This window comes from Tetrao urogallus, assembly GCF_951394365.1.
Source record: "Tetrao urogallus genome assembly, chromosome: 5".
NCBI classification, from domain to species: domain Eukaryota; kingdom Metazoa; phylum Chordata; class Aves; order Galliformes; family Phasianidae; genus Tetrao; species Tetrao urogallus.
In genome coordinates this window covers 56,133,203-56,160,639 of record NC_136818.1, presented here as the reverse complement: position 1 = coordinate 56,160,639, position 27,437 = coordinate 56,133,203, and the positions used below count along the sequence as shown (strand labels likewise).

At 37.6% G+C, this 27,437-nt stretch overlaps 1 protein-coding gene across 1 annotated transcript; it reads left to right on the top strand.

Annotated features, from left to right (window-relative positions):
* Window positions 1–371: 371 nt before the first annotated feature.
* GPAM (glycerol-3-phosphate acyltransferase, mitochondrial) lies at window positions 372–26,016 on the top strand (the record flags this gene model as incomplete). The annotated part of the gene is made up of 20 exons (XM_079536567.1): window positions 372–476; window positions 2,706–2,825; window positions 5,735–5,808; window positions 8,090–8,203; window positions 9,413–9,562; window positions 10,327–10,423; window positions 11,323–11,459; window positions 12,485–12,584; window positions 13,302–13,514; window positions 13,904–14,017; window positions 15,500–15,585; window positions 16,560–16,675; window positions 17,523–17,593; window positions 18,675–18,939; window positions 19,420–19,562; window positions 20,857–20,934; window positions 23,771–23,911; window positions 24,569–24,758; window positions 24,875–24,933; window positions 25,900–26,016. The coding sequence occupies exons 1-20, from the start codon at window positions 375–377 to the stop codon at window positions 26,014–26,016; spliced, it is 2,487 nt and encodes an 828-aa protein (XP_079392693.1). The 5' UTR covers window positions 372–374.
* Window positions 26,017–27,437: the final 1,421 nt, after the last annotated feature.

Sequence of the window (27,437 nt, the reverse complement as noted above, 5' to 3'; positions counted from 1 at the left end):
GTAAGAGAATGGTAAACTTTTGAAAGTGTGAGTGAAATGTGTAACCTTGCAGCTGGTTTAAGTCACACAGTCAAGAACAGTGGGAAAGCATGAAGGGACTGCATTGATCAGCATTGGGAATAACAGCAGAGGGAGGAAAATCAGCTGGTAGCTGGTTGGTGTGCTTCAATCAGGTGGACTTTAAATAAACTTCTTCAGCATCTAACTTCTACTGAAAAGTGCAGGAATAGCTGTTAGCTAATTTATTGTTAAATACCTGTCACTGAAATTGCTTGCGTGTATATGTATTTATGTAAATATTTATATTTGTGTGTATTTATATAAATATCTATCTGTTATTTTGTAGCATCTGATCTTCCGTTAACTCGTGTGTCATGGATGAAACTGCTTTGTCGCTTGGAACAATAGATGTTTCTTATTTGTCCACCTCAGCAGAGTGCAGTGTCAGTAGATGTAAGCATTCCAATGAAGAATGGGTAAGTAAAAATACTGAATATAGCTCGTCATCTTGCCTTTTTTTTTTTTTTTTTTTTTTTTTTTTTTTTTTTTTTTTAATTCAAGTTGAAGGCAGGTTGTTTTTGTTTTCATTTTGAAGATATCACCTCTCATGCATTATACAGGTTTTGGTTTTAATTGAACTTTGAGGCGTAAGGAAGAACCGACAGTCCAAAGCTGCTCCAACAACTAATGACTGCTTGGAAGAGGAAATCTTCATATCAAGCCCAATTTGTGGTCTTATAGTGTCCTGTTGTGATATTATTCATTCTTTTATATAGTAGCAAACATGCAGAATTACGTTTTGTAGGGGACTGAAGTCAAACAGAAAGTCATACAGAGAGCTGGGTGTACTTGTTTGAAATGTGTGAGGGAAAAAGACTGAGAGATTAAAGATGCAAGGTGATGTAACTGTTACAGTTGGAGCTAATCATGCAGTGCAGCAAGCAGAGAAAACTTGGTGGATATAAATAAGGAACCTATTAAAAGTCTGTGTCCTCTGAGTGTGCTTTGGATTTGCAGTAGACTGCAAAAAAAAAGGGAGTGAGCAGAGAGGGCCAGCTGAAGCAAAAAGCCACATGGGGTTGAGCGTGCTGCTCATTAGTGTAGAAACATAAGTCAGGAGGAATTGGCTCTGTTCTGGAGAGGAGGAGTTTGAACTTGGTAAGGAAGAAGGGTTGAAGATATGATCAGAGTTGAGGGAAAGGGCAGATGTCTCATTGGCTGGATTTTGCATCTAGCTAGATGTGGAACAGCAAGTGCTTCAAGATCAAGGAGGGAAGGTTGGATGCAAGGGGGAAGTTCTTTACAGAGAGAGTGGTGAGGTGCTGGAAGAGGCTGCCCAGAGAGCTGTGGATGCCCCATCACTGGAGGTGTTCAAACCCAGGTTGGATGAGGCCCTGGGCAGCCTGGTCCAGTGCCAGATCTGGAAGTTGGTGTCCCTGCGTGCAGCAGAAGGGGATGGAACTTGATGATCCTTGGGGGAGTCCCTTCCAACCTGGCCATTCTATGATAAGTGGCAGTAACTGAGAGGTATGTGAGAGAGGGATGAACTCAAACAAGCAAGAACAGTAGGATGGAGGTGTTGTCAGAAGGTGGCAAGAAAGTTTGGACAGGCTTGGAAGCGTCAGAAGGAAGACATTTTTGTTACAGTGATGGAGACAGGGAATTAGCATTACTGAGGGTGATAGAGAAGGAGGGACTGATTGGAACTTTATGATTTTGGTGCTTATTAATTTCAGGTAGAAGAGTTAACCTTGGAATAATTTCACATTCATACTGCTTTCCAAATGTCACATATGCCTGTTTTTGTTCTCAGTCATCTTCAGTGTTACTTTTGACTTTCTGGTTGTCTCTGTGTGTTGGCTTTCTAGCTGGGTAGATGATGATCTGTATTTGTGTTTCTGACCCACATACTGGATTATGGTACTGGTTCTACCATACTTGCCTTCCACTAGAATGTACTATTTTGGTTTGTTTCTGTGGCTTCCCTTTTTGTTAAAAACTTAACAATATTTTATTTAGAAAATCTGAGTCCAGCGATCCTGATGCTCATGCAAGCAATCATTCAGTAGTTTTAATGGGAGCAGGCTTTGTCAAACTTCTAGTGAAGTATATTTTCTTTATGTCCTAACAAACAGAATGTGTTCTGTAAATGTAACTTCTTTTGAATTTACGGTTCTGTAATGTACTCCTAACAATGGCACAGTGGTACCTTTTCCACATTGCTTTCAATGAAACTGCTGGAGAAGAGCTTACAGAGTCAGCAGGGTTTGTGTTTGGTGCGTATTCAAATTGCAATTCTATGGGGTGTTGTCCACTAAAAGCTTGAAATAGATTGCTCGTATTACAAGCACCTTTACGTTATTAAGTGTATAATTTACTGTTAACTTCTCCCCCTTTTCTCAGCTGTCAGTTTTCTTGCTGTTTCTTACAAGAATTATTGCTGACACACAAAATGCTTAAATAAACAAATGCCGCAGTGCTTAGGATATCTAAGCACAACACAGTGGTTTTGCTTTTATTTTTAAAAATCACATCATTTGGAGATGATAGAATATACTTTAGGAAAATAAGTATTAGTTACAGATAAATTTTTGGAGAAGTTTTGTGTGCATGTGTCTGGCAGCTCCTCTAATGAAATGTTTTCAAATACCCAGTGTTTGTTTATACAGTGCTGGATATTTACATAGTCTCTTTTTGTTCTGTAGGGAGAGTGTAACTCTAGGCCTACTCTCTTCCGATCTGCCACTTTAAAATGGAAGGAGACTCTGAGCAGAAAAAGGCCATTTGTGGGACGTTGTTGCTACGTATGCACTCCCCAGAGCCGGGTAAGAAGATTATGAGCTGGATTATGTTTGACAATAATGCATAGTTAAAGTGTAATGTAGTTTCTTACCTTCAGAATTAAGGTCAGAATGTTCTTGGGTTGTAAAGGAATATGGTTTTTCTACTTTGCTTGTGGTTATTTTTTCTTTGTTGTGGGATTAATGGTTGTCACAGATCTGTTGTGATGCTTTGTCTCTTCTTTTAAGTAGTTACTTCTTGCCCCAAACTCTGCAGCTCTTCAGAATTAGCACTATGAAAGTGTATGGAAAAAATGTGTCTGGATTAGTAATTGACATTTGGTGCCTATGAAAGTGCTAAGGTCTAATTTCAGTACATTTAATTTTCTACTGAGACACTAGATACCATTTTGAAAATAAGCAATATATTGCTCTTCAGAACTGAAGAAATCAATCCTGTGCTTGAGCAAACAACTTGGTTTTCTGCACCCAAGTACTTTTTGGCTTGCCTGCCCATCCTCGCAATATAAGCTGATTAGAATAGTGGGAATATTTGTCTGGTGGGAACAGCCTGACGTTGGTGGCAGTAGGGGCATTGCAGCAGCTGATTTAAAGTGTGAACTTCACTGAACCATGCTGGGGAGGCTTTGTTAAGTAGAAGATGTAAAATGATAAGGGGCCTGATGTAGTTTGCAACCAGTTCATCAATTCATCACCTAATTTGGCTACATGTACACTGCAGGCTTTAAATTGCACTCTCCTGCACCTGCACTGAGCTTCGTAATTGGCTGGGCTGAAATGAAAATTTGCCTTTTCCCTTGACCAAGGAAAAATTCTTATTTCGCTGTATTACTGTGCCAAATAGAAAACTGCTTCAGTGATAAACAAATGTGAGATAGAAGTCTAAATTTGCTGTGAAGGGTGTGGGTGAGATGATCAGCAAGACAAGCAATTAGACTTGGGGCTGCTTTGAACAGACACTTAAGTGTTTTGACTTGTAAAAAATGGTAGTAATCCTTAGCTTAGGCCTTTATATATTTAGTAATTAGGCTGTTCCTCTTGACTTGGGAATTCCACTTTAAGAAGAGAAATCTTGTTCTGTATTTTGTCTACTTAATAAGAAATTACCTGTCCTGAGATCTCACTTAGGAAAGGGGCATGATCTGATTGAGTCCTTTGTTGCCCTCTGCCAAAAGAAGAAGCTACCATTCTTGATGCAGACAGCAACAAATTCTCATTAGACTCCACATTTCATTTACTCTCACTATATTTAGTCAGTTCCCTTCAGGAAGGAAATTGCTTAGTGGTCCTGACTAACACCTTGCTGGTCCTTTAAATGGCAGGGCTAGCTTTTCCCTTGTGCATTCTTCCTGCTGTTTTGTGGCTGATTAATTTTACTAACCTGGTAGAAAACTGCTTTATTTATTTATTTGTTCTGGCTGTCCTTAGTTTTCTGCCTTACCTAAATGAAAATGTCTCACTGAAGAGTAATATCGATCAGTGCCACAAGCAGTCGAAGTTAAGAGGTGTGGGATGGGGTTCAGTGGGGAAGGATAGGAGGTGGTGTAGCAGCTGAGCTTTTCCCTGGTGCTGCAGGGAGGGATGGTGTGAGCTTGCTTTGTCTCACAGAACATCTTCTGCCTGACGTGGGATCAGGGCAGAGCTAAATGAGGAAAAGTTGAAGTGTGACATTGTTCCTGGAGGATGAATTTCACAGAGTGAGTTTGGAACCTAATGGGCAGAGCACTGGAGTGGACTCGCATACTCTGTTACTCCTCTGGATTTATTGATTATTTTTGGGAGACTAAGAACAAGTCATTGCTCCTTTTTTGCCTGAATGTTTCATCTAATTTTAAGAGCGTCTCAACATTACAAGTGCGTGTTATAAGAAAGTGATATCAATTTAAAGTTTCCTTTTAAGTGCCTGAAGTTATGATTTATAGATTATTTGCCATATGCAGGAGTGTTTTAAGATGGAGCCAAAGAGCATTTGCTCCCATCGTATTGTGCAGCTGATTTGCAGGTGGCATGGAACACTCATACATATCAGTTTGTGGCAAATGGTGTTTTCTGAACAAAATACAAACAAAAAAGACTTACCTGACTTCTGCTGCAAAATTGGTAGTGGGGCTGATCCATTGCTATTCTGTTACTGTTGACCATCTTTCTTCTTTGTTGTCCTGTTTTTGCCTTTCTTGAAATGCACATTTGCAGTGGTTTTATCTATTTCCGCTTGGCAGTGTACCAGTTTTATAGTTAAACATCGTTTGGACAGAAAGAAACTAATCTTTTGGACAAGATTCTTACTTGGAAGGTGAAAGCTCAGGTCTGCCTGACAGGGAATATTTGTTTATCCAAAGTGGAACTGTTCCCAAACTCATCCTAGCACAGCTGATAGTCTGGCCTGTGGAGTCATTATGTGGATTAAGTTTGTTGTTCAGGCAGAGCAGGAGTGTGAAGGTGATTTGCCATGTAAGCATGGATATCCTCACCCTTGGGCAGCTGTTATGTGGTGCCTGATATGCTGTCCAGCTGGATGTCACAGGGTGCCTGTCGAAAGGCTCATGGCTCTACTGATGGGACTTAATGAATTGCTGGCTCAAACAAGAGTTCTGTATTACAACAAGCCCTGATTTGTATTACATCAGAAACTAGTAAAAAAAAAATTATGGCTTGAAGAAAGCAACCAAAACACATTTCTTTTTTTCTATATGCAGTAAAACCTAGGAACTACATTGAAAGTACTGGAACTGGGAATGGTGGCTTTATGGATTTTTATTTCCATTTCAAAACAGTTTGTGTATATTTTGCAAGCAAGTTCAGCACTTCTCTGCTTTGACTTTTGTTTGTAATAGAGGTGAAAAACATTGCAGTATTATTGTTAGGAATGTGAAAACACAACTATTTTTACAAAGGGAAAGAGTCATGCAATCTTCTTTTCCTTGTTTTTTCAGGATAACTTCTTCAATGCTAGTATTCCTTCTTTGGGTCTACGTAATGTCATATATATCAATGAAACACACACCAGGTAATGTAACAAGTCTTTCTTTTACTTTCGTGTGCTCACGATTCAATGTGTTCTGATCTTATGGCAAGGAAGTCTTGGGGGTTAGTCCAGACTGAGTGAATATACATTGTCCTGAAATACAGGACCTGTCGCTGGCTTCAGGAAAGGTCTATACTTGTAAAATCTGGCTGTGTGCATTTGAACAAAGTCCTTTGGGGTAATAGGCAAAGAGTGTAAAGGTCATACCTATTTCACAAAACACAAGGGATGTACAAACCTTTTTATCCCTCAGTGCAGCATCTGTAGCATAATGCTGGGAGGAGCTTTTTTTTGGTTCCCACACTGAAGAATGACTTCAGGCAGCATTTTAATATAATGAGCTCTGGCTCACAATTTAGACTTTGACTATTATAACTAATGGTAGTTAAATCTGAAAATGTTTTGCTAGGTTGTGGTAGTGTGTAGCTTCTGAAGGATGGTGTAAGCAAGGTTTTGTATGTTTCTACTATGTGAAATACGTCTTCTGTTCTGGGATGAAGTTGCTGGAACTACACAAAAATTTTAATGTTGTTCTTTGGAAAGTTAATAATGCTTGCTGCAGTTTTTACAGTAATCATTAGCATAAGCAGATTCTGCAGTGTTTGTTGTAGAGTCAGAGCAAACAAAGAGAGGCCAGCAGCCTGAAAGAAATGAGCCCAAGTGTCTGAGTGGAAGAAAGGCAGTATTGTGCTGTGCTCGAGAGGCAGGAAGCTAATGTTTGAGACTGTTCTTTCTTCGAATCTGAATTAGTTATTTTTTTAAGAGTTGTTTCTAGTTTAGAACACAGAAAAGTAACTCAAATAAGGTTTAACATTTTTAAAATTAGTTTCTGAAGTCTCATCCTGGAGTGATTTTGAGAATTTCTTAAGTTAGAAACGTAAGAGCAAGAAAGTATGAGTTAATGTATTATTCTGAAATATAATGCCTCTAGCTCAGAATGTCATTAGTCTGAAAATTGATTATTTTAATGAAGTTGTGAGGTCCACTGGGGTTAGACAGTAACAGTTTCTTGGTTTTAGGCAGCTTACTGAAACATCACCAACATCCTTTTTCTGACATGGGAATGTATTCTGTAATTTGGAAACAGGTTCTGTTCAAAATAATATATATTGACGGGATTTGCTGTGAGTTGTTTCTCTTGTCATTACAGATTATGATTAGAAAACTGGTTTTCTAATTATTTTACATTGTGTCTAAGCTTTAAAGTGAGTATAGGAGCCTTTATGTCTTGACAAATCCCTCCAATAGTTGCATGCTGTTGCAATTTGTTCTTAATTACCAAAACTTTTGTCAGAAAGAAGTATATCTCTTTCACTTCACTTTTTAGAAAAATCGATAAAGCTGTCAAACTCAGATGGGAAAATGGAAGAGCAATTAGAACAGTGTCAGCAATCTACTTCCCTGACAACATGGTTAGCAAAATTCTTGGTCCTTTGAGGCAGTCTGAATATTTGTATAACTGTTATGAGGCAGTGTCGATTGCTCGTGCACATGCACTCATCCTAATTACAACAGGATTGTCATGCATGCTCGGACTGCTGGGTGTTTTGCAATATACAGGTTTCTTCTAATCTTCTATAGCTGTTTGCAATACGTATAAACACACTGAGAGGTGGTGGGGAGGTTTAACTGCCAGCATTAGCAGCTGGGGTGACTGCAGGCAGGTGCCATAGCAGTGCAGTAGCTACCTGCAGCATTTCCATCTGTGACTGGGACCACGACTGGAGCAGCACATTACATTGCACTGCCAGCCCTAAGAAGTAAAGACAAGTGGAAAAAAAAAGATAGGCTTTGAATGCTTCAGTAGTTTCTTATGCTTTATGCAGTGCACTGCATCTCTTCCCATGTCGCCATTCTGATGTCTCCTCAGTGGTGCTTTCTATGTCACTTGGTACAGACAGATGATAGAAAAGCCCAGGCTTTGTCAATTGGGCCCCAGACTTTGTACCTGACCTCAGCAACCTGCTTCTTTCCTTCTCGAATTAACAGCTTCTCACTATTTTATGTTCTGTGTTCGTGGAGATCTTTCAGCAGTGAAGTGCAAGTAAGTTTCAAATATTTCCACATATGCAAGGTAATGAAAGAGTATTGCACAATACTAAATGCTCAGCTGGCCAAGATCTAAAGTACAGAGAATACAGAAGTTTTTAAGTCGATCTTCAAAGAACTTTACTGCTTTTGCTTCTTAAATGGTACTTTTTTAAGCATTTTTAAAGTTCCTTTTTTATGAGGGTGACACTCAAACATGCTTCATGTTTTGTAGGTACAGAGGATGGCTTGCAAGACGGCTTTGTTATGTTCTTTTTGTGCTAGAGAGGGATGCTCATAAGGGAATGTTTGCCAAGAACCTGACAGAAAATGTGCTGAATAACAGTAGGTAAGTTGATGCAAAATAAACTGTTTTTTGTATGACTTAAATCATATGATAATGTGGAAACTGCAGGCTTTGAAAACTAGTCTGTTTAAAATATCAGAAGATACAATCTCTTCAGCACAGCACTTCAGAACTGTAGCTTGCAATTTCTGTTTGAATAATAGGAGAGGAGATTTATAATTCCTAATCTCAAAATAAACAACGCATTGTGGGCAGACAGCACTCAGTACACAGAAAAATAAACTGCTATGTGGAAATGCTTCAGACTTTTGTTTATCTAATTCAAGTAAATCACTATTACTTGCAGCTATACTGCTGCTATCAAAAATTACCAATTCAGAAAGAGTGGGAAAGTGGCATTTCAGAGTCCCGTAGTTTATGATGGCAGTGTGAGGCAAAACTGGAAAAAGACTATAGTGATGAAATAACCTGCTCTTTACTTTGTGGAGCTTGTTTTCTGTCTCATACTGCATTTCAAATGCTGTGTTGAGCCTTTGATCAGCTATTAAGGTATCCATTTTCTTGTGGACACAGGGAAACTGAGCCTCATGCCTGCTCCTCATGTCTAGTTTTATTGGAGGCTACACACCATCTGCATTAACATTCTGAACTCCTGAATTTTTAATGTTTAAGACCCATCTGAAGATGGTAATGTTGGCTTTGAAAAACAAAGCAGACTACCTTGTGCCACAGTTATTGTGTTCTAGCCCATGTAATTGCTCATGTATGTGTTCTAAATGGGGAAAGCAGACCGTGTAATGTTTTTTTACATGAAGCTGAGAATTTGAAGAGGAAGATATTGTAGAAGTAGAAAACTGTAACTACATAAATCTGTGATGAGGTCAGTGAAACTGCCAGTAAAAGCAAAGTACCAACAAAGAGGAGATTTCAGGTGTTCTTTTGCACTTTTAACTTTATTAACCGTTTCTAAAACTCAGTGATCAGATCGTATGGGTACCTATGAAGTGTGGACATACTATATTGTATGGTCAAATTTCATCGTGTATATCTGTCATCCACCTTTCTGATTGGAGCGTAGTGGTATTGAATTAGAGGTAATTAGTAGAGAATTTGGAGTACATAAGTCTTCGGTGTGGTTCTTCTTTTATGATTGCAAATTATTGCTGAAGTAGCTCATTTCCAGTAGTTGTTGTCTGTCTTGAACTCTTCTGTTGCACAACTGTCTCATAAATTTTACTTCTTTAATGTTAGGGTACAGAAGGCCATCGTAGATGAAGCTTCTGAGCCAAGTGTTCCAGGTAGCTTTGCTCAGGTGGATCCTAAAGCTATCAACAAAGTGAAAAAAAAAGCTAGGAAAATTCTCCAAGAAATGGTAGCAAATGTGTCACCGGCTTTAATCAGGTAATGAGAATGGTTTGTCAGTATTGTCGATGGGTAGAAGAACAAGAGAGAGCCTCTCTCTCTGTAGTACCAGCAGAGCTTATACTGTGTTATTCGTAAATAATGAATAATTATTCATAAATAATAAGACATTATTCATAAAAACACCTTTTCTGATGCTAACTAGAGAAAGGATAGATATTCTTCATTTTCAGATGCAGCAAAAGCCCGCCATTTTTTTCAAGGGATAAACCTATTTACATAATTTAATACAAACTTATTTTTTCCTGAAGCTGGGCTTGGTTCTAGTGCTTTGTACAACGTTTTTCTGGTAACCCATTGAATATTATTGCTTGTAGTTATCAGCACTTTAGTCTTATCTTACATATAATATTCTGCTGTGATGTCTACTTTTACTAATAAAATTGAATATTATTTTACCACAAAATGCTGTCACCTGATGTGTTTATCCACCAGCTTAGTTATTGCCATTAATTGTAGGACCTCTTAACTTGCCCCATATGTTAAGCAGTCTCTGCAATTTGAACAGCCTCTGTGGTTGCTGCAACTTTGTCAGCCTTTTGTAATTATGACACAAATGTAGTAACTAATCACAGCTTTAGTTGATAGGCAACGACTAGTTAAGCAACTTGATTTCACAGTGAGTTTGTTTGAATGTGAAGTAATGAAATTGTATGGCTTTATCTTTAGTCACATGGAAGCAATGTAAAGATAAAGGTAGCAATGAGTGAAAGTCTTTGAATTATGTTTGTTGTTTTCTTCAGGTTGACTGGGTGGGTGTTACTGAAGTTATTTAACAGCTTTTTCTGGAATATTCAGATTCACAGAGGTCAAATAGAAATGGTCAAAGCAGCAACGGAGGTAAGGGGGATGGGAAAGTATTTAGGCAGATTTTTGATGAAGTTTCATTTCTGTTGCTGTTTACATTTATAGCACTTTCTGTTCTCAGAAGGGTTCTGCTAAGTCTGTGTGACAGAATTGTGTAACCTTAAGTACTGTATTAGCTCTGGTTTTGTCTTTGCTTCAGGATAAAATTTTAACTATAAAACTGATTGATTATCTCATAACATGCATCCAGGATTATTTCTTTTTCTATGCCTGGACAAACAGTACTAAATTAGTGGGTATGTTTAGGATTTTCCGAATTACTCTTGCCTTTATTTGGAGTAGAAAACAATTAAGAAATCAAGTGCATTCTGTGCTATCAAATTGTTGCTGGTCTTTAAATTCTTTCTGAAGTTGATTAAAAGTACCACCTAAATCTGCTGTTTTGTTTACACTCAAATGAATTGACTCTTTCTTTGCAGGATTTGTTTCTACAAAGATAGATTAGATAAATGGAAGAGAGAAAAAACTGTTGCCAATATTTTTTTTTTTTATATCTTTTGATTACAGTTTTTAAGAACCCCACTTTAGGTTCTTTTTGTTGATGTCTTACGCAAAGAAATAGCAACACTTGGACACTGGCCCCTTTAAACTTACTAATTGCTGTATCAGTGCTGTGAGTTTGAAGATTATCAGTCATTGTTTCTCATAAGCACGCAACTGGAAACTGCGGTCCGTAGAAATACAATTCACAAAAATGTTGGCAGTGCGACAGCTGAATGAAAACCAGAAGTAAACTGAATGCTGACTACTGAGAAATACCATCTCTTCTGATGATAGAATGCTAGCAATCTCAACGATGGATTTTTAAAAAGGAGTAATATTCTACATTTCTAATCAACTGTTGTCTTGTTTTTCTTCTCTCCCTTCCCTAGATGAATTTGCCTCTTATCTTCTTGCCTGTTCATAAATCTCACATTGATTACTTGCTCCTTACATTCATACTTTTCTGCCATAACATCAAAGCACCCTATATTGCTGCAGGGAATAATCTCAACATCCCCATCTTCAGGTAAAGTTAATAAGTTGCATGGAAGTTCTTATTATCTGAAAAAGACAAAAGTGAGGGGATTGTCAGGTGACCAGTTGAGCAGTTATCTTCCAACCACACGTAAGGGAATCTGAGGATTATTGGGCACTTCAGTTGAACTTTTTGCTTCCTATTGCATTCTCAGAGAGAGACCATCACAAAATCCTTTTGAGAAAGTCTGCCATAACCTAAGTGGAGTAAGGAATAGTAATTTCATTGTAGGAATCTCCAAGTGGGTAAGTGACTAAGGAAAGACTAATATGTGAGTAATGTGTGAAACTTCTTATGAAGTTTAATGAACCAGCTATTGGGCAATGACAGTACTGAGTGCATAATGTTTTGTGGGAAACTACTCCAGTTTGTTCTGTGTTTAAATTGTGTTGCTGAAGGGAATCAGAAGGTCTTTTATGCAGTTTTTGCCAGGGAGCAAGAGTTTGGGGATACTGATCTCTGAACTGCTCCTGGATTTTGTGGAACATAACAAGGAAAGAAAGGAGGTGTCTTGGATGTTATGCACCAGTAGGTGCTGGTCCCTTATTATCCCAGAATGAAAGAATGTTCTCATGAGAACTTCTTGGTGCACATTTGGATAAACACAAGTCCACGCAGATGGTGTAATTGCTGGTAGGGAGTGGGAGTTGCCTGCGTGCTCCTCTATTGAAATTAGCTGGCTGAGGTTATCCTGCAGCCAGGGCATATGCGCAGCACAACAAGGGCATGAAGGCCTACTCACGTAAGCTGTTCTTTGGGTCACTAACTCCCTGACTTACAATGCTCAGGTTCACTACAGTGGATAGATAAGTGGTCTGTTAATGTAGTGAAATGAACTGAGTCAGTGTAGAGAAGCCTATTTCATTTGAAATATCTCTGTGGTCCCATAATTTATGAGAAGATTAATGCATTGATAGTAACTTCAGTTTCTGTTGTGTGCTAGGAATTTTGCACCGAATGGGTATTAGCTTCCTATGGACTGAAACCCATGAGTGTAATTGTTCTTGATTTTGTAGCACACTGATCCGCAAGCTAGGAGGATTTTTCATTCGTCGGAAGTTGGATCAGAGTCCTGATGGTCAGAAGGACTTCCTTTACAGAGCTTTGCTGTATGTGGTATGTATTTCTTGTCTATGTGTCCATGGATAGTACTTGAGTTGGGTGATTGATGGTGTGTGACTTCCATCAGCTGGGAGAGGATTTTTAGTGCTTTGAATTTGTTTAGGGTTCATTTTACATAAGCAGAATACATTTTTGCATCAAGGCTTGAATGCGTGAGGTAAAAGAGAACTGAATGCCCAGTATCTTTGAGGATATGGTTTTCACCTTGTGCAGCCTTTGTTAAAGAAATGGAATTAAGATTTCTGGATAAATACTAGATTTAAGCCTTGTTTCCCTGATTTCTTTTGTACCGGGGCATATCGACATCAGTTTTCTTTACTTAATGGAAGTCTCTGTTTATCATGTGTTGATATGCTGCTTTGTGCAATTGAGTAGAGTAGCTCTATTTACATCTTGGAGGATGTGATGTTCTGAGAAACCTGAAGAAGAGACATATGCAATTCAAATGAATCAACTGATGTTAGAAATATTCTTGAACAAATGGCTTTATACTGCTTGTATATTCATGCAAATTAAATAACAGTTTGGTCTGGATTTGTGTCAGGCATTCATTATTGCTTATTCTTCTAAGTATTCATGCCAAGTCACACTTATGGTCTTACAAGGGTTTTTAAGAGAAAATGATTACTGATGAGGAACAATGTGTTTCAAACATGAACTTAGCAGTGTATGAAGATATGTATTTTTCTTCTTCAATCTCTTCATATTCAGCACATAGAAGAATTGCTGAGACAGCAGCAGTTTTTAGAAATATTCTTGGAAGGCACACGGTCTCGAAGTGGAAAGACATCAGGTCCTAGAGCGGGTCTTTTGTCTGTGGTAGTGGATGCTCTCTTCTCAAATGCTACTCCTGATGTCCTAATTATACCTGTGGGAATCTCCTATGATCGCATAATTGAAGGTCACTATAACAGTGAGCAGCTGGTAAGGGCAGTTGAATAGCCTGTTTTGTCTGGGGATTTTCTGTTGATGTGCGGGAGAGTCTGTTACACAGTTAAATTATGTGCTAGTAGTTCTCTGTCACATGCACTTGCTGTTTGTGATGAAGAAAGTAAAGCTGTGAATCACAAAACCTCTCTGATGGAGATTGCTGAAGAATAGGTTACATACTTGTAGGTGCCAATTCATGAGGTATAACCATTTAATTGTATTACTTTTCATATGGAAAAACATTAGTTCTCTAGACTTCCTTGAAGTTAGAAAGCATATCAGAAGTTTTACCCTTGTATCTATTGAATCTGTTTTAATTTTAAACACCACCTTATAATTGTAAATTGAAAAAAAATAATAAAGCAACCACTCACGTTTTCCAGGGCAAGCCTAAGAAGAATGAAAGTCTTTGGGGTATAGCGAGAGGAGTTTTCAGGATGCTGCGGAAGAATTATGGCTGTGTCAGAGTAGATTTTGCACAACCATTTTCTTTAAAAGTAAGTTTGATATTTTGAAGATTTGATGTTTTTGCTCTTTCAGCAGTGATACACTTATGCAATGCTAACTGCCTTCACTCTTAAATTCTTATGGATTTCTTTGCAGAATCTGCTAGTATGACACTTCTTAATCTATATACGTTTCAGTAGTCTGTGTTCTGCTACAAGTAAGCTATAGCTTACTTTTAGAGTGACTTTAATAAGATTAACGTGCTGTAACAACAACCTACAAGAACATTATTCAAATTAATTAGGCATTCCTCTTTCTGCCCTACTTCTCTCAGAAAAGCAGTAGGTTGGAGAGCTTCAGAGGGTTCAATTACCACAGCATGAAATTGTTGTGACTGTCTGCACTGCATTATAATTACTGTAGTAGAGAAAGATATTAATTCACTTATGAGGAAGGCGGCTTGGGTCACTTCCAGGCTATTCTTGGTAGAGAGCTAACAATTGCTTCTGGATCAGTATAAGGAAAAGAAGGTTATCTGCCCTGTTAATCTAGTGAAATGCTGATCTCTCTGTACCTTCCTAACAAACTCTGCCAGCTCTCATTTGTATGTGTACTCATTCTTGTACAACAAAAATAAAGTAAGCATGACTTAAATTTGATCAGTATGCCTTAACCAAGAGTTGCAGAAACATAACTGCATCATTTTTGAATTAACGTACTTATGTCACTGCAGGTTTTCTAAGAAAATGAGCTTTTAGGGTTAATTTTGAGCCTTTGTGCAGCTCTGTGAGTACAGGATTAGAAACAGAAGAGGAAGAGCTGGCTGTGAAAGTCTTTTAAGTAGCCTTCCTGGGAGAACTTTCCCTGACCAGCAGGCCAAGTGGCTCCGCAGTTTCCCACATCAGTCTTCGTAGGAACTGGAAGAACACAATGTCTCAAAAGCACAGTAATGTAAATGCTAAACTGTAAGGAGAGACTGAGAAATTTGTAATTCAAGAATTTCAAGTTTGTAATACAATGTCTTCTTCCTGACTGCTTTAATTTTATGATGTCTTACAGCTAGAGCTTCTGTAGTCATGTTTACCTATGGAAATGTTTCCTATCCCAATGTTTAAAGGAAATAGTGTGAAGCAGTAATTATAATCTGTGTGTTGGTTCTAAATGGGTATTGGACTTTGCTCTCATTCATGCTAATGAAGGCAGTTCTCATTAATTTAATCATGGAGAAGCTAGTCTCAAAGGACTTGTTCCCAGCAAGATGCTGACAGTGATTATGCATTGTTTTTGTTACACTGCTTTTCACCAAGTGTGGATTCCTTGCTCTAGGAAGTTTTCCATTTCATTATAAAAGTGAGCATACTCATGCAAGCTTGTCACTTTTGTAACCTTATTCCTGCACTTTTAGCGTAAGCTGTTTTTAATCACAGTTGCAGTTTTGAATGATTGCCTTTTTCATATTAATAATGTTATCAGTTAAATACAGAAGTTAGGTGGAAAAAAAGTACAAAAAATAATAATCCTTTTCTTAACAGGAATATGTGAACAGCCAAAGTCAAAAACCTGTGCCTGCTCCTCTTTCTCTTGAACAAGCTTTGTTACCAGCTATACTTCCATCGAGGTAGACAGTCTTTTGGTTGCTGGGGAGAGGGAGGGCATGTTGGGCTTGTTTTTAGTTTCTTTGTTAGTTTTTTCCCTTCCTTAGTCTTTTTAGAATTCTCCAATATGTTTCAAATGGTGCTTGAACTTCCCAAGGATGATCTAATTGTGTGTAGACAAACGAAAATCTTAGATGTTTATTACTGTGCGTTCTGTTTTAAGAGTTGCATTCTTGTGATTTTTTTATTTTCCTAAATAAGTTCCAGGAGGCTTTTTTTCTTTTTTAAACTGTTGAGACCTCTGATGGTTTAAAATTAAACTGTAAGGAATAACTTGAAGGAAAAAATGACACAGTAAAAAAGGAAGAGTATGTTATTAAAAGCTACAAATATTTCAGATGGATTTTGGTTTGTATCCAAACCAAATAACTCTTCTAATGAGGTCTTGAGAATGAATATCCCTTGCTCAAGGAGATGACTCATTCAGAAATGCAAAACTTTTCTTGTAGGAATAGACTTGCATTTGTTATAAAAAATGTACATTTTTGTGGAGGCCTTTGCTTGGGTCATACAAACCCACATGGACCTAGTGGAGAAAACATTTTATTTATCTTGAGAAGGTTGTAGGTCCATACAAAAGGCATTTCTGGTTTATAGAGTGGCTGAGGTGAAAACTGCCTTTTAGGCTTAATCTACTTCTGTTCCTTATTCATTAAAAAGAGCTGTGGAGTGCAGTGATGTAATGGCAATATGAATAGGCATAGGAAAAGCCAAGTGTTCTACATTGCTCTTTCTCTTTAGATGGTCTTTTATCTTGGATTGTTGCTGGGGAAAAGCTGGTGGGAAAAGCTGGTGAATACTCAGCATTTTGTGGAGCTTGTTAGGCATAACATGTTTGTGCCATTACCAAAACACATAATGTATTTTTGCACTGTAATTCAGTTAATGTATCTTAAAAAAATCGATGTCATAATGCAAATTTTTGTTTTGCATTCAGACCTAATGATACTGTGGATGAAGGTACTGAGGCTTCACTGCCTAACTCCAGGGATATAACCAGTGAGCCCTACAGAAGGGAGCTGATAGCCAACTTGGCTGAGCATATTTTATTCAGTAAGTGCTTCAGTATCACCATAAGCTACCTATTTTGTTTTGCTTATTGCATGAACTTGCTGTTTGATAATGCAAATTCCTGGCATTCAGACGATCATTTCCTGACTTCAAATGCTTTCTTGACAGCTTTCACTCCTTTGCCTTCCTCCTTCCCTCTGCAGTTTTTGATAAATTGGCTTTCTGGTCAAGTACAAGCTTTCTATCTGTTTATGCTGGTAACTTGTGTATTCATTGCACAAGTGTACTGAACTTGATCTACTTTGAAGTGTTTGAATTAATTGTTGTTGATACATTGATTTCTTATCACACCACAGAAAAAGCTATGGCAGTATCTTGCAGGTGTAATTTGTGCTACATGCTCTCTGTCTGCATGGACCGGTGTTGCCAAGCTTATAGGCTATGTGGCATGTGTTTCGGTTAGTATGTCTGTGATTTGTGGTCTTAAGAGATGTATACAAAATGGTACTTTTAGCTTAGTAAGTGCTTGAGCCTTACTCAGGCTTCCTAGTTCAAATTACTGTATTTTGATTACATTAATATTTTACATGCTTACAACACTTCAGAATTGTGCCTGGTCATTATGGTACTTCTGTAGGGTTAATGTATTTCTAGAAGGAGCTGAAGCAGTAAGAGCTGAGATAGAGTCAAGGCATCTTTGAAATTCTACAGCTCGTACTCTCTTATTATTAAAGCACTCTTTGTATTTTATTCAGAAGGTACAGTTCTATGCCAGTACTGCTGTTCGTTTTTTTTTTTTAAAGTAGTGGCTAATTTTTCACTTGTAAGGGTGTTCTGAACTTCTCATTCTATTGAAGTCCCACAGTCACTTTGTCTTGTTTACCTCTAGCTGCTAACAAGTCCTGTGCTGTGATGTCTACCCACATTGTTGCCTGTTTGCTGCTGTACAGACATAGGCAGGTAAGGCTTCTGTGCTGCTTGTACGTCCTAACAGCACTTTACAGTTGGCATTCTACTATAGCTTGCTACTAAGAAGACACGTGTATTTAAAGTGCATTTCGTGTATACTAATGTTTTGATTAGTAGTAGATGCTTGGAGATAATAATAAATGTACATGTGAAAACAGATTTTTTTAAATCCAAAATTTAGTTATACCTTTTTTTGAAGACTACATGAGTTTGGTTCAATTCTATTAAAATCTCATTTTTGAGCCCTGACGTTTCAAAACATTTATCATTGAATAGGATAGCAACTCTTCAGTTAATTTTCAAATGAGTTCTGCTATTCCTTGGTACCTGAATATTTTACCATGTTGGCAGAATGATTCTAATGTTTAATTGCACCTTTTTGCATGGCACTTGGAAGACGTTTTTCTCCTACAAGTGTATTTTACATTTTGTCTGAAATTCCTTTCCCTCTAATTTGAAGTTTTTACTGCACATGCATTGAGATCGCATTGAAAAATATCGATCAGATGCATAATTTTTCCAGTCAAAAGGAATCACTACTCCCATCAGTTCAATCTTTCCAATTTCTTACAATGAAGGGATGAAAGAAACACTGTATTATGTGGTCTGAATATGTTGCAAAAACAAACAAACAAACAAAAAAACAACAGCCGTCACACCAAGCAAATGCTTAAGGAAAAGCTCTTCCTCATGTCTCTAACCACTTGAAAAAAATTTTTTTACAGTATTTCCAGATAATTGATATTTCCTTTTATGGTAGAGGTAATGGAAGCGTGGCAACTCTTAACATATCCTCTTAAAGAACAACTTATGTTTCTGTTGGTTGTGAAATGGACAAAAATCAAACAAAAATCTTGCGTTCTCAAGTAGCTTTGTGGCTGGAATTGTAATTCAGAAACCATGCTCTATTTCAGCAATATATGTGAAAACAAGGATTTATAATATGACTGTTGGATTTTGGATTATTGAAAATCAGTGTCTCTTTATGTGTTTTCTACATACATGTCATTTATAATAAACTCTTGTGCAAAAAGAACATTATTTTATTTTGTGATTCTGTTTTTATTTCTAGGGAACTGATCTTTCCAGGTTGGTAGAAGATTTCTTCTCCATGAAGGAAGAGGTCTTAGCCCGTGACTTCGATTTGGGATTTTCAGGGAACTCAGATGATGTTGTCATGCATGCCATCCACTTGTTGGGGAACTGTGTAAATATCACAAACACCAGTCGAAACAATGAGTTCTTCATCACTCCCAGCACAACGATCCCTGCTGTCTTTGAACTCAGTTTCTACAGCAATGGAATTCTTCATGTATTCATTAAAGAGGCAGTCATTGGTATGAGCTGGAGTTTACTATGGAAAGACTTTCCTGTGACCTGTGAATTCAAAGTATCTGCACAACCCCCCAGTTCTTCTTACTGTTTACTAATGCTTAATTCTTCCCTCCCTGCATAACCCCTTGTCTATTCTAAGAAAGACAAAATTAGACTGGTTTTCATGTGGAATGTTTGAACTCTTTTTCCCATTTTCCCTTATCTTTCTTGGAAGTATTCATGTGTTGGTAACTACCTTAAACAAGGCACAGAGTTTGGAGCCGATTTGGAGAACTTTTGCCTTTGTTTAGCAATATTTTAATGAAATTTTGTTTCAACTAGAGATAAATGAAACGCAAAAGCTGTAGTGGCAATTTCTGTCCTAGTTTTTCAATTACATGTATGATGTTGGACTGCTGATAGACATAAAAATAGACAGAGTTTTTAAGTTTCCTTTGTAAAACTCTTTGTGAAAGCTCTGCTGATGTTTGTTTCTGCTCTAGCCTGCAGTCTTCGTGCAGTTCAGAGTAAGAGGTTCAGAAATGGTACCAATGGTGCTTCTCCCAGTTTGATTAGTCAAGAGCACCTTGTCCGAAAAGCTGCCAGCTTGTGCTACTTGCTTTCTAATGAATTTACTGTATCTTTGGTAAGTAACTAACTGTTCATTTATCAAATTTTTACTGCTTTTTTTGCTTTTATTGCTTTAAAGAGAATTAATGGTTTCTTTAGTTGTCTTGATTCCGGTATGTTCGCTAGTGATAATGGGAAGTAGGAAGTTGTAGAGCGTTTGAAAAAATAATGTGTGTCCACTTGTTTCAAGGAAGTACATTTGAATGAGTGTAGTTGCATCAGAATAGTTCATCCAGAAGATGTATGATCTAAGATAACATGAATTAACTTGCCTCTTTCTTGTTGCTGGATGGTTTCGTTATCAGGATAGGACACAGTCACATTTAGGGATACATACTGGGTGCATACCTCCTGCTCATGCAGCTGCTGAGGGAGTGAAAAACAGCACAAACCTGCAGCATTTCTACAATGCTGGCATCAGACTTTTTCATGAGAAAGAAGATCTCTGGAGCTTCCCATAACTGCATGTTGGACTTCTAAGTGCCTTCTAGCAGATTTTGTCTTGCCTAGGTCATGAGACCATCGCAGTTATTATCTGCGCTTCCCCAAAGCTATTTAAATATTTCCATTTAAACAGATCTAAGTCTTTGAGAGTACCAAACTCATATGAGTTTGCATGCATGATTGAAACTACACTGGAAATTAAGACTCCAGATTGTAAAGATAATTTTAATTTACATAGTTATGCAAGAGTCCTGTGGTGCCACACCTAATACTTAGCGACAGTTTTAAATACAGCCTAGCTTTGGTTTTTTTGTTTTGCTCCAGAATGTTAGATGTTGAAAGATGCTCTGTACACTTACAATATTCAGTGCTGTATGGTTTTTTGCCATATGAGTGCAGGTTGCTTAGAGATTCTAGAAATTCTTGAATTAGCTCTCAAATTTGCACACATGTTTTTTCTGACTTCTGCTTTTTAAGTGACACATAAGGCAAGCTCATTTGGTTGGTAGAGCTTTCAGTAATTTCATTGCTCTGGAGTTTGTGGTTTTCGGGGTTTTTTTTGTTTGTTTTGTTTTTTAGCTTAAATATTTCCTATTTAATATTTGATTATTTTTTTCCTACTGGTGTAGTAGTGTTTCTTTTCCAAAAACATGGACAAATTTTAAATATCTTCTTTCACTGTAGTATTTTATGTTTGTCTGACTACATGGATAGACAAACACATTGGGTGGTAAAAGAATGACTTGTTTGAAAGGACTATGCTGCTGTATGTAGAAAAAACATACAGAACAGGAAACTGCTGTTTTTATAATGGATGTGATATTTAATTATAGTTTATTTAGTGCGTTTCCTTTTCTGTTTTGCAGCCTTGTCAGTTGATATATCAAGTTTGCCACGAAGCAGTGGAAAAGCTGATACAATATGGTATTCTTCTGGTGGCTGAGGTAAGGTGATAGAGATGCTGACTGTGCTGTTTCTTGTACATGACTAACTGTGGCTAGTTTGTTAGTTGTTGGTTTTGTTCTAAATATATGTTGTTACTTAAGATGCATAACAAATTAACAAGTCCAGGCCTGATGCTACTTGATTTTTGCATTTGTAAGCATCAGGTATCTGGTTATGGTCAAATTTTGAGGCTACAGATGTCTGTAATGTCACTGTACCAACTGAAGGTGACATACTGCCCTGTGAAATGAGGATTTTTTTTTTTTAAGCCCTTTAGATTTCTAGTACAGGTGCGCAGAAGTTTAATTTCTATTCTTTGAGAGCCTGTAGAACAGATTTTTTTTGTGAAGTTTCAGTGGTGCATTGGAGTTGCTGCATGGTGTTTAAGGCAGATGATGTTAAGAAACACGGGGACCAGGAGACAGCTGACTCACCATGCCTTTGCTTCTTAGACGTGGCAAAACAGACCTTGGAGTCCAGGAACAAGTGGCAAAAAGTCAAAGAGCATCTGGAGGGATGTAGGGGTGTAGTGTATTTGGCCACTTTTTTTTTTTTCTTCACAGCTGTCCATTTTCAAAGGTTAAGGCTACTTTTTTAGGGCCTTTACTCCACCCTAATACCTTCTGATATGTGTTTCCATTTTTATTACGTGTAGGTAATAGTTCCTTGATAGTCCCAGATATTAACTTTCTCCTCCTTTGTTGTTACTACTGAGTGCTTTTTATCTTAAGTGTGATGTTGTCATGGCATTAATCGTCATCGTTATTAAATAAATCCGAAAATTAATGCTGCTCTGAGGATTAGGAAGAAACCTGTATGTTCAGTGCCTGGGGGCAGGTCGAGAGAACAGGTGTGAATAGCAGCAGGTAAACACTTCTGTCTCCTCAAGCATTCAACCTGTCTGAGCTTTCTCTGAGTTTCAGTTGCTGAGTCTGGTACTTAGATGCTTATAGCTATAGTTGACATAAGTGGTATATAAATACACACCTGTGTTATATGACACACAACAATAATGCCCCTGCTGAGTACTTAAAAAGTAGATGTTCCACTGCTGAATCTCTTAGAGATGCTCTATTCCTACTTAATTCTGTTAAAAACATTAAGAATGTCCATAATCTGTGCAAACACTGTAAGCAACGATTGTTTCATGAATTGGGACAGCTTGGAAATGTGGATTTTTACAGTCTGTTCTCTAAAAGAGGTAGCTAATTTCTATAACTTCTGGTATTTTAAGTTTACCACTGACTTTAACACATCAGTAAATTTCCTTTTCAATTGAGCTTAATTGATCCAGGCTTTTTATTTCTTAATTGTTTTTCTGTGATCCTTGTGTTTATTTCTAAAAATGAGGAACAGTCCCAACACACAGTACTCTCTTTAGTATTTTCTTAAACTTATTTTCTGGCCTCTGCTTCTTTTAGAATATAACATTTGGAATATTGTAAGGCTTCTGTGGCAAATAAAAAGTGCTTCTTTTTTGTCATGGTATTATAACAGTAATAAGGTGTCTGCTATTCATTAGTTTTTAATCTTGCATGATTTGTAATTCTAGGCAGGATTGTATGGAGGGTCTTTTCTCATTGACTAAGCATTGGTGACCTTTGCAAATCCTTCTGTTCAGCTACTTTGAGGAAAGTGAATAATAATGAGTGATGGACACTGATGTTTCTCTTGTTTTTCAAAGCGTGTTTTCACTATCTGGAATTCATTTATAAAGATGCGTTGTCAAAATTGACTGTTGCATCAGATATTGATCAGACAGGTGGAGTATTCCTCTTGTACCTTTAATTATTGTGTGCCTGAACTTGTGACATACTTGCATTACTTCACAATAGAACTAAGTTACTGTTCAGGCAGATTGATGTCTATTGTTTTTGCTTGTGCTTATTGTCTTGAAAGATTACCTTTTTTTTTTCCTTGCCATAGAACTTTACAGCGCTTTACAACTTTCCAGAGCACTTATTAGTTAAAGATTTTACTGAAATTAATGTTGTTCCTTAACAGAAGAGAAGCAAACAATGATTATTGTGAGGAAAAAGGAGTTCAGGTTGAAAAATTCCACCATGGTAGTATTCTTGCCATCATGCGCTTGTCCCAAAAGCCTGAAATATGTGCTTACCTAAGATACCTGTGATACCTACCTAAGATACACACAGGTGCCTGTGTCTTAGATGAGTGTAAATCCATGCCCTGCTCTGAAGGTGGATTACTGGTGGGGTATTTGTAGGCTAAACTGGGATGCTGCTTGTCAGGGTGATTAGCAGAACGGAGTTACTGCGTCACAACAGGTAGAAGGGGCTTAGTGTCTCAACCAAGATTTAAACAGTTTGTGTCCTTTCAGCTTGAAACTGTCTCGTCATTTTCCAGCCTATATCTCACGTGTGGATGAGTACTAAAGAGGCAGAAAGTTAACAGTTAAAAAATAGGAACTTGGGGCATTCTGTGTTAACTGAGATTTCAGATATTGTAATGCAGTGAAACTCAGTTAACTAATATGTCCTTGAAGTAATAGCAGCTCAAAGGTTAGTGGCATCCACATACCGACAGCATCTCAGCTTTCTATCCTAATGCAATTGTAAACGTTTTCTTGGCAACAGATACTGCAAGGCTGCAGCAACACTACACCAGAGATTTTCTCTTTGATTTGATAGGCAAACTGCAGAAAAAATATTTTCTACTTACATGAACCCTGTCTGTTATTAAGTCTTGCCTATTTTCATTAAATAATGATTAATGACAGGACTGATTTGGCTGGATGAGATTATACAATAAACTACAGTAAATATATTTTATTTATTTACGTTGCCTCTTTATCATCTCATCTTCAAATTTAAGCAGGATGATCAGGAGGATGTCAGTCCCAGTCTTACAGAGCAGCAGTGGAATAAAAAACTCCCTGAACCGTTAACTTGGAGAAGTGATGAAGAAGATGAAGATAGTGATTTTGGAGAAGAGCAAAGAGATTGCTACCTGAAGGTAATGTTATCCCAAGACTCGTAACATTGAAGTCTGTTACCAGAAATACAAACTGCTCACTAGCTCAGGAGGGATAATGATACAACCTTTCGCTTTTTTCTGGTTCCAGTGTTAGTCTGTTTGCATTTTGTTGCAGTTGGTTAAACACATTTTCTTCTCCTTCCCATGGGAAATTCAGCTGAAGAAACATCAAATATTCCAATAGGGCAGTGGAAAGGCAATGGTAGTGTCGTGAAACCTCCTGGAGGATGAAGTATTTTGGTTTCTAAATGTTTTATTCTTACTTCATGGACAGGTCATGTTGGTTTTAGACTTTAGCTGGTTTTCTCAGAGAACTGATACAAACTTATTTAGGATATCTTGTTAACGTTTGGAAACATACTTCCATCTTCATGAATACGTGGCTGCACTTCTGTTGGCTGCAGAACAGTGCAACGTCTTCAGTTTTATCTTGGGAAAATAGCTATTACATCACTAATATTCTGGAGGAGGAAAAAGTAGCATTGTCTCATAGTACCTAATTTGCCCTCCATGGTAAAATACTTTCTGCTGTGCTTCCACATTGCACTGTCTTTTGCACTGTGACGTTTTGCCACGTACTGTGGTGTGGGTTGTTTCTGCTGGTCTCTCCTTTAAGTTCTTATTTCCCTTTCTTAGGTGAGTCAGTCTCAAGAGCACCAGCAGTACATCACTTTCCTGCAGAGGTTACTGGGACCTTTACTGGAGGCATATAGCTCTGCTGTCATCTTCGTACACAATTTTAGTGGTCCTGTTTCAGAGTCCGAATACCTTCAAAAGTTGCACAGGCATTTAATAAGCAGGACAGAGAAGAATGTTGCTGTGTATGGTATGTCAAACAGTTTGTCTTTGGAACTGTATTTGATTTTTTTTCTGATCCTCCTGGCAGCAGGATAGCCCAAAAACTATTTCAATTTATTTATATCTGTGTGTTCTTTCTTGCAGCTGAGAGTGCTACATACAGTCATGTGAAAAATGCAGTGAAAGTCTTTAAGGAAATTGGGGTAAGTGTTCTGTGATCAGAGTTGAAGATTCCTAATTTCGTTTTAATAAGGAGCACAGCTCTGGCAAGGCATAAAACCTCGGCAACATCGGTTTAAAATCTGTGAATTTATCTGTGCAAACATATTGTGTATTCTGAGCATTTTGCTTTTCCTAAAAGGCCGTGGGAAAAGAGTACACAGTACAGAACAGAACGCTGCTTGCACCTGAGAAAACTTGTCTAGGTGATGGCCAGGGAACCAGTTGTTTTTATTCCCAGCTAGTGAAGTTCTCTGTTCTGCTCCATGTCCTTGATGCACAATCAATGGTAGGAGGCTGAGAACTCTGCTCTGCTTAATGATAGCTAATTTTGAAGGACTATTCAAATCTCTGAGAAGCATTAGTTCTTGAACTTCATCCCAGCACTGATTGATGTTCCGTGAGCACCATCGTAATAGACATCTAAGGCCCACCATGAGGATACAGGTGTTCTTTATTTTTGAAGGAGCAGTTTTGCACTTTCCCACTCAAATTTCAAATTTTAGACTGCTTATATAGAATTTGCAAATGAAAAGTTTCTTTCACCAAAATGGCATGACTTCCTGGATACCAAGTGGGATTTAGATTGTAATTCGAAAAGCACCAGTATTTGGGCCAAGTATTGCTAGACAGGCATTTTTGGTCTTTAAATAAGCTAACAATAGTTAGCACATAGGAAAACTTACAGTGAAAGTATCCATCATTTTAATTCTAGTCTATTTGCTGTCAGGAAAATGGAACCAGGTGGCATCTGCTCAGCACTGCATCTGACTTCTTGTTTTCAAGCGCGTGCTTTTTTTAATGTAGGTGCTTTTTGAGTGCCTCTTTAGTCCCTTGCTGTTGGTGGAGTTGGATGTTTACTACACACTGTACTTATTTCTTAGTTTCTTTTTAAGAAATGTGATTACTTGAATGTGATAGTAATTATTTGTATTCATGCTGTGTTTCAGGTTTTCAGTCAGACGAATCAAAAGAGAGACACTATTTTGGAACTTAGCACTACGTTCCTACCTCAGCGCAACAGGCAAAAACTACTGGAATTCATCATGAGCTTCATGGTATTATAGAACACATGCAGCACTTTTGTCCAGGGACATGAAGGCAGGTTTTGAGACTGTATCAAATCCTGGGGACATTTGCTACCCTTCAAAATTTAAGGTGCCGCTGTCTGGGTAAGGCCTTCTCTGACTTGAACTACTGGAAGACAAGTGCCTTCTTATGTATGCATCTATGGGTTTCTTACAGTTCCAATCCTGTTCTGATACTCAGATGACACTTTGGATACAAGTTATAAAACATGTTGCAAAAAATAAGAGCAATGATTAAAATTAGATTTAGAATGGAGAGTGAAGTTTTATCAATGTTATGTTTTAAATAAATCCACTTTTAAAAATGGTAACAGATGCACAAATACAAATGTTTGTGATCTGTAGCTAACCCTGAGATCTTGAGTTTAGTGGCAGCACAGCTTATAGCATAAAAAATAACTTTCATTCAAATCCAGTTTTATTGTTTTAAATAAAAAGTATCTAAAATCTTGTTTAGGCAGGATATATACTTCATGGATAAAGCCATAGTTTTGCATCAATGCTAACATAAATGCCAAAATTCTAATGTGAATAACAGTTACAAACATCCAAGAATAATGACCATGTAGCAGATGATTGTCAGAAATGTCAGCAGGCATACCTTGCACTATTAGGGCTGTGTAGTGCAGTGGCAAATTGCACTGATCACTGCTGTCATGAAGAATGTCAGAATAGCATTTTTGTTTTTATGGTGGCATCTGTCCTTCAGGCAGATGAAAGTCAGGAGCCAGTTGTCTAACTGTGAATATCTTGTAAAATCTTAGATTATTATTTAATTGAGAAAAGCTATAAAGATTTTATTTGTAATTAGTAAAGTGTCAGATCTTTTTTTTTAAGTGGAGCAAAAACTTGATTTGGTGAAATAATTTTTTAAGTTTGGCCCTAAAAATTTCATCAGTAACTTCAATTGTTTGGAAAACAGTGGTTCATATTCTGTAGCTGAGCAGATCTTAGTGTTAAGAAGTAGCCTTTAGAAACACAGAAATATCATAAGCAGTGTCCTTTGGTCTCTGTTTTTACTGACTTACAGAAAAAAAATTCACAGAGAGATCTGAATAATTGAAAGCTGATGAATACTTCTGTCCCATGAAACAGGACTTTAGTCTTGCAGTTTGGTCATTTTGCATGGAGGAACTTGCACTGTAGATTTCTCTTTGTGTGAGATGAGTTTAAATTGGAAGCTGTGGTCCTGTTTTCTCAGTACAGCTGATTGAGTTGAAGCAATAACTTGGTGGTACATGAAACTGGCTCGCTTATGAAATGTGTTTTCCTCATGTAGATTGCTTTCTGTATGAGGGAAATCAATACTTCCATTATGGCATTGTTTCACTTGATTCTCATGTCATGGCCTTGTGAGCAGAAAATCCCCCCAAGTTTTTCATGTCGGTCTCTGTTGCTTA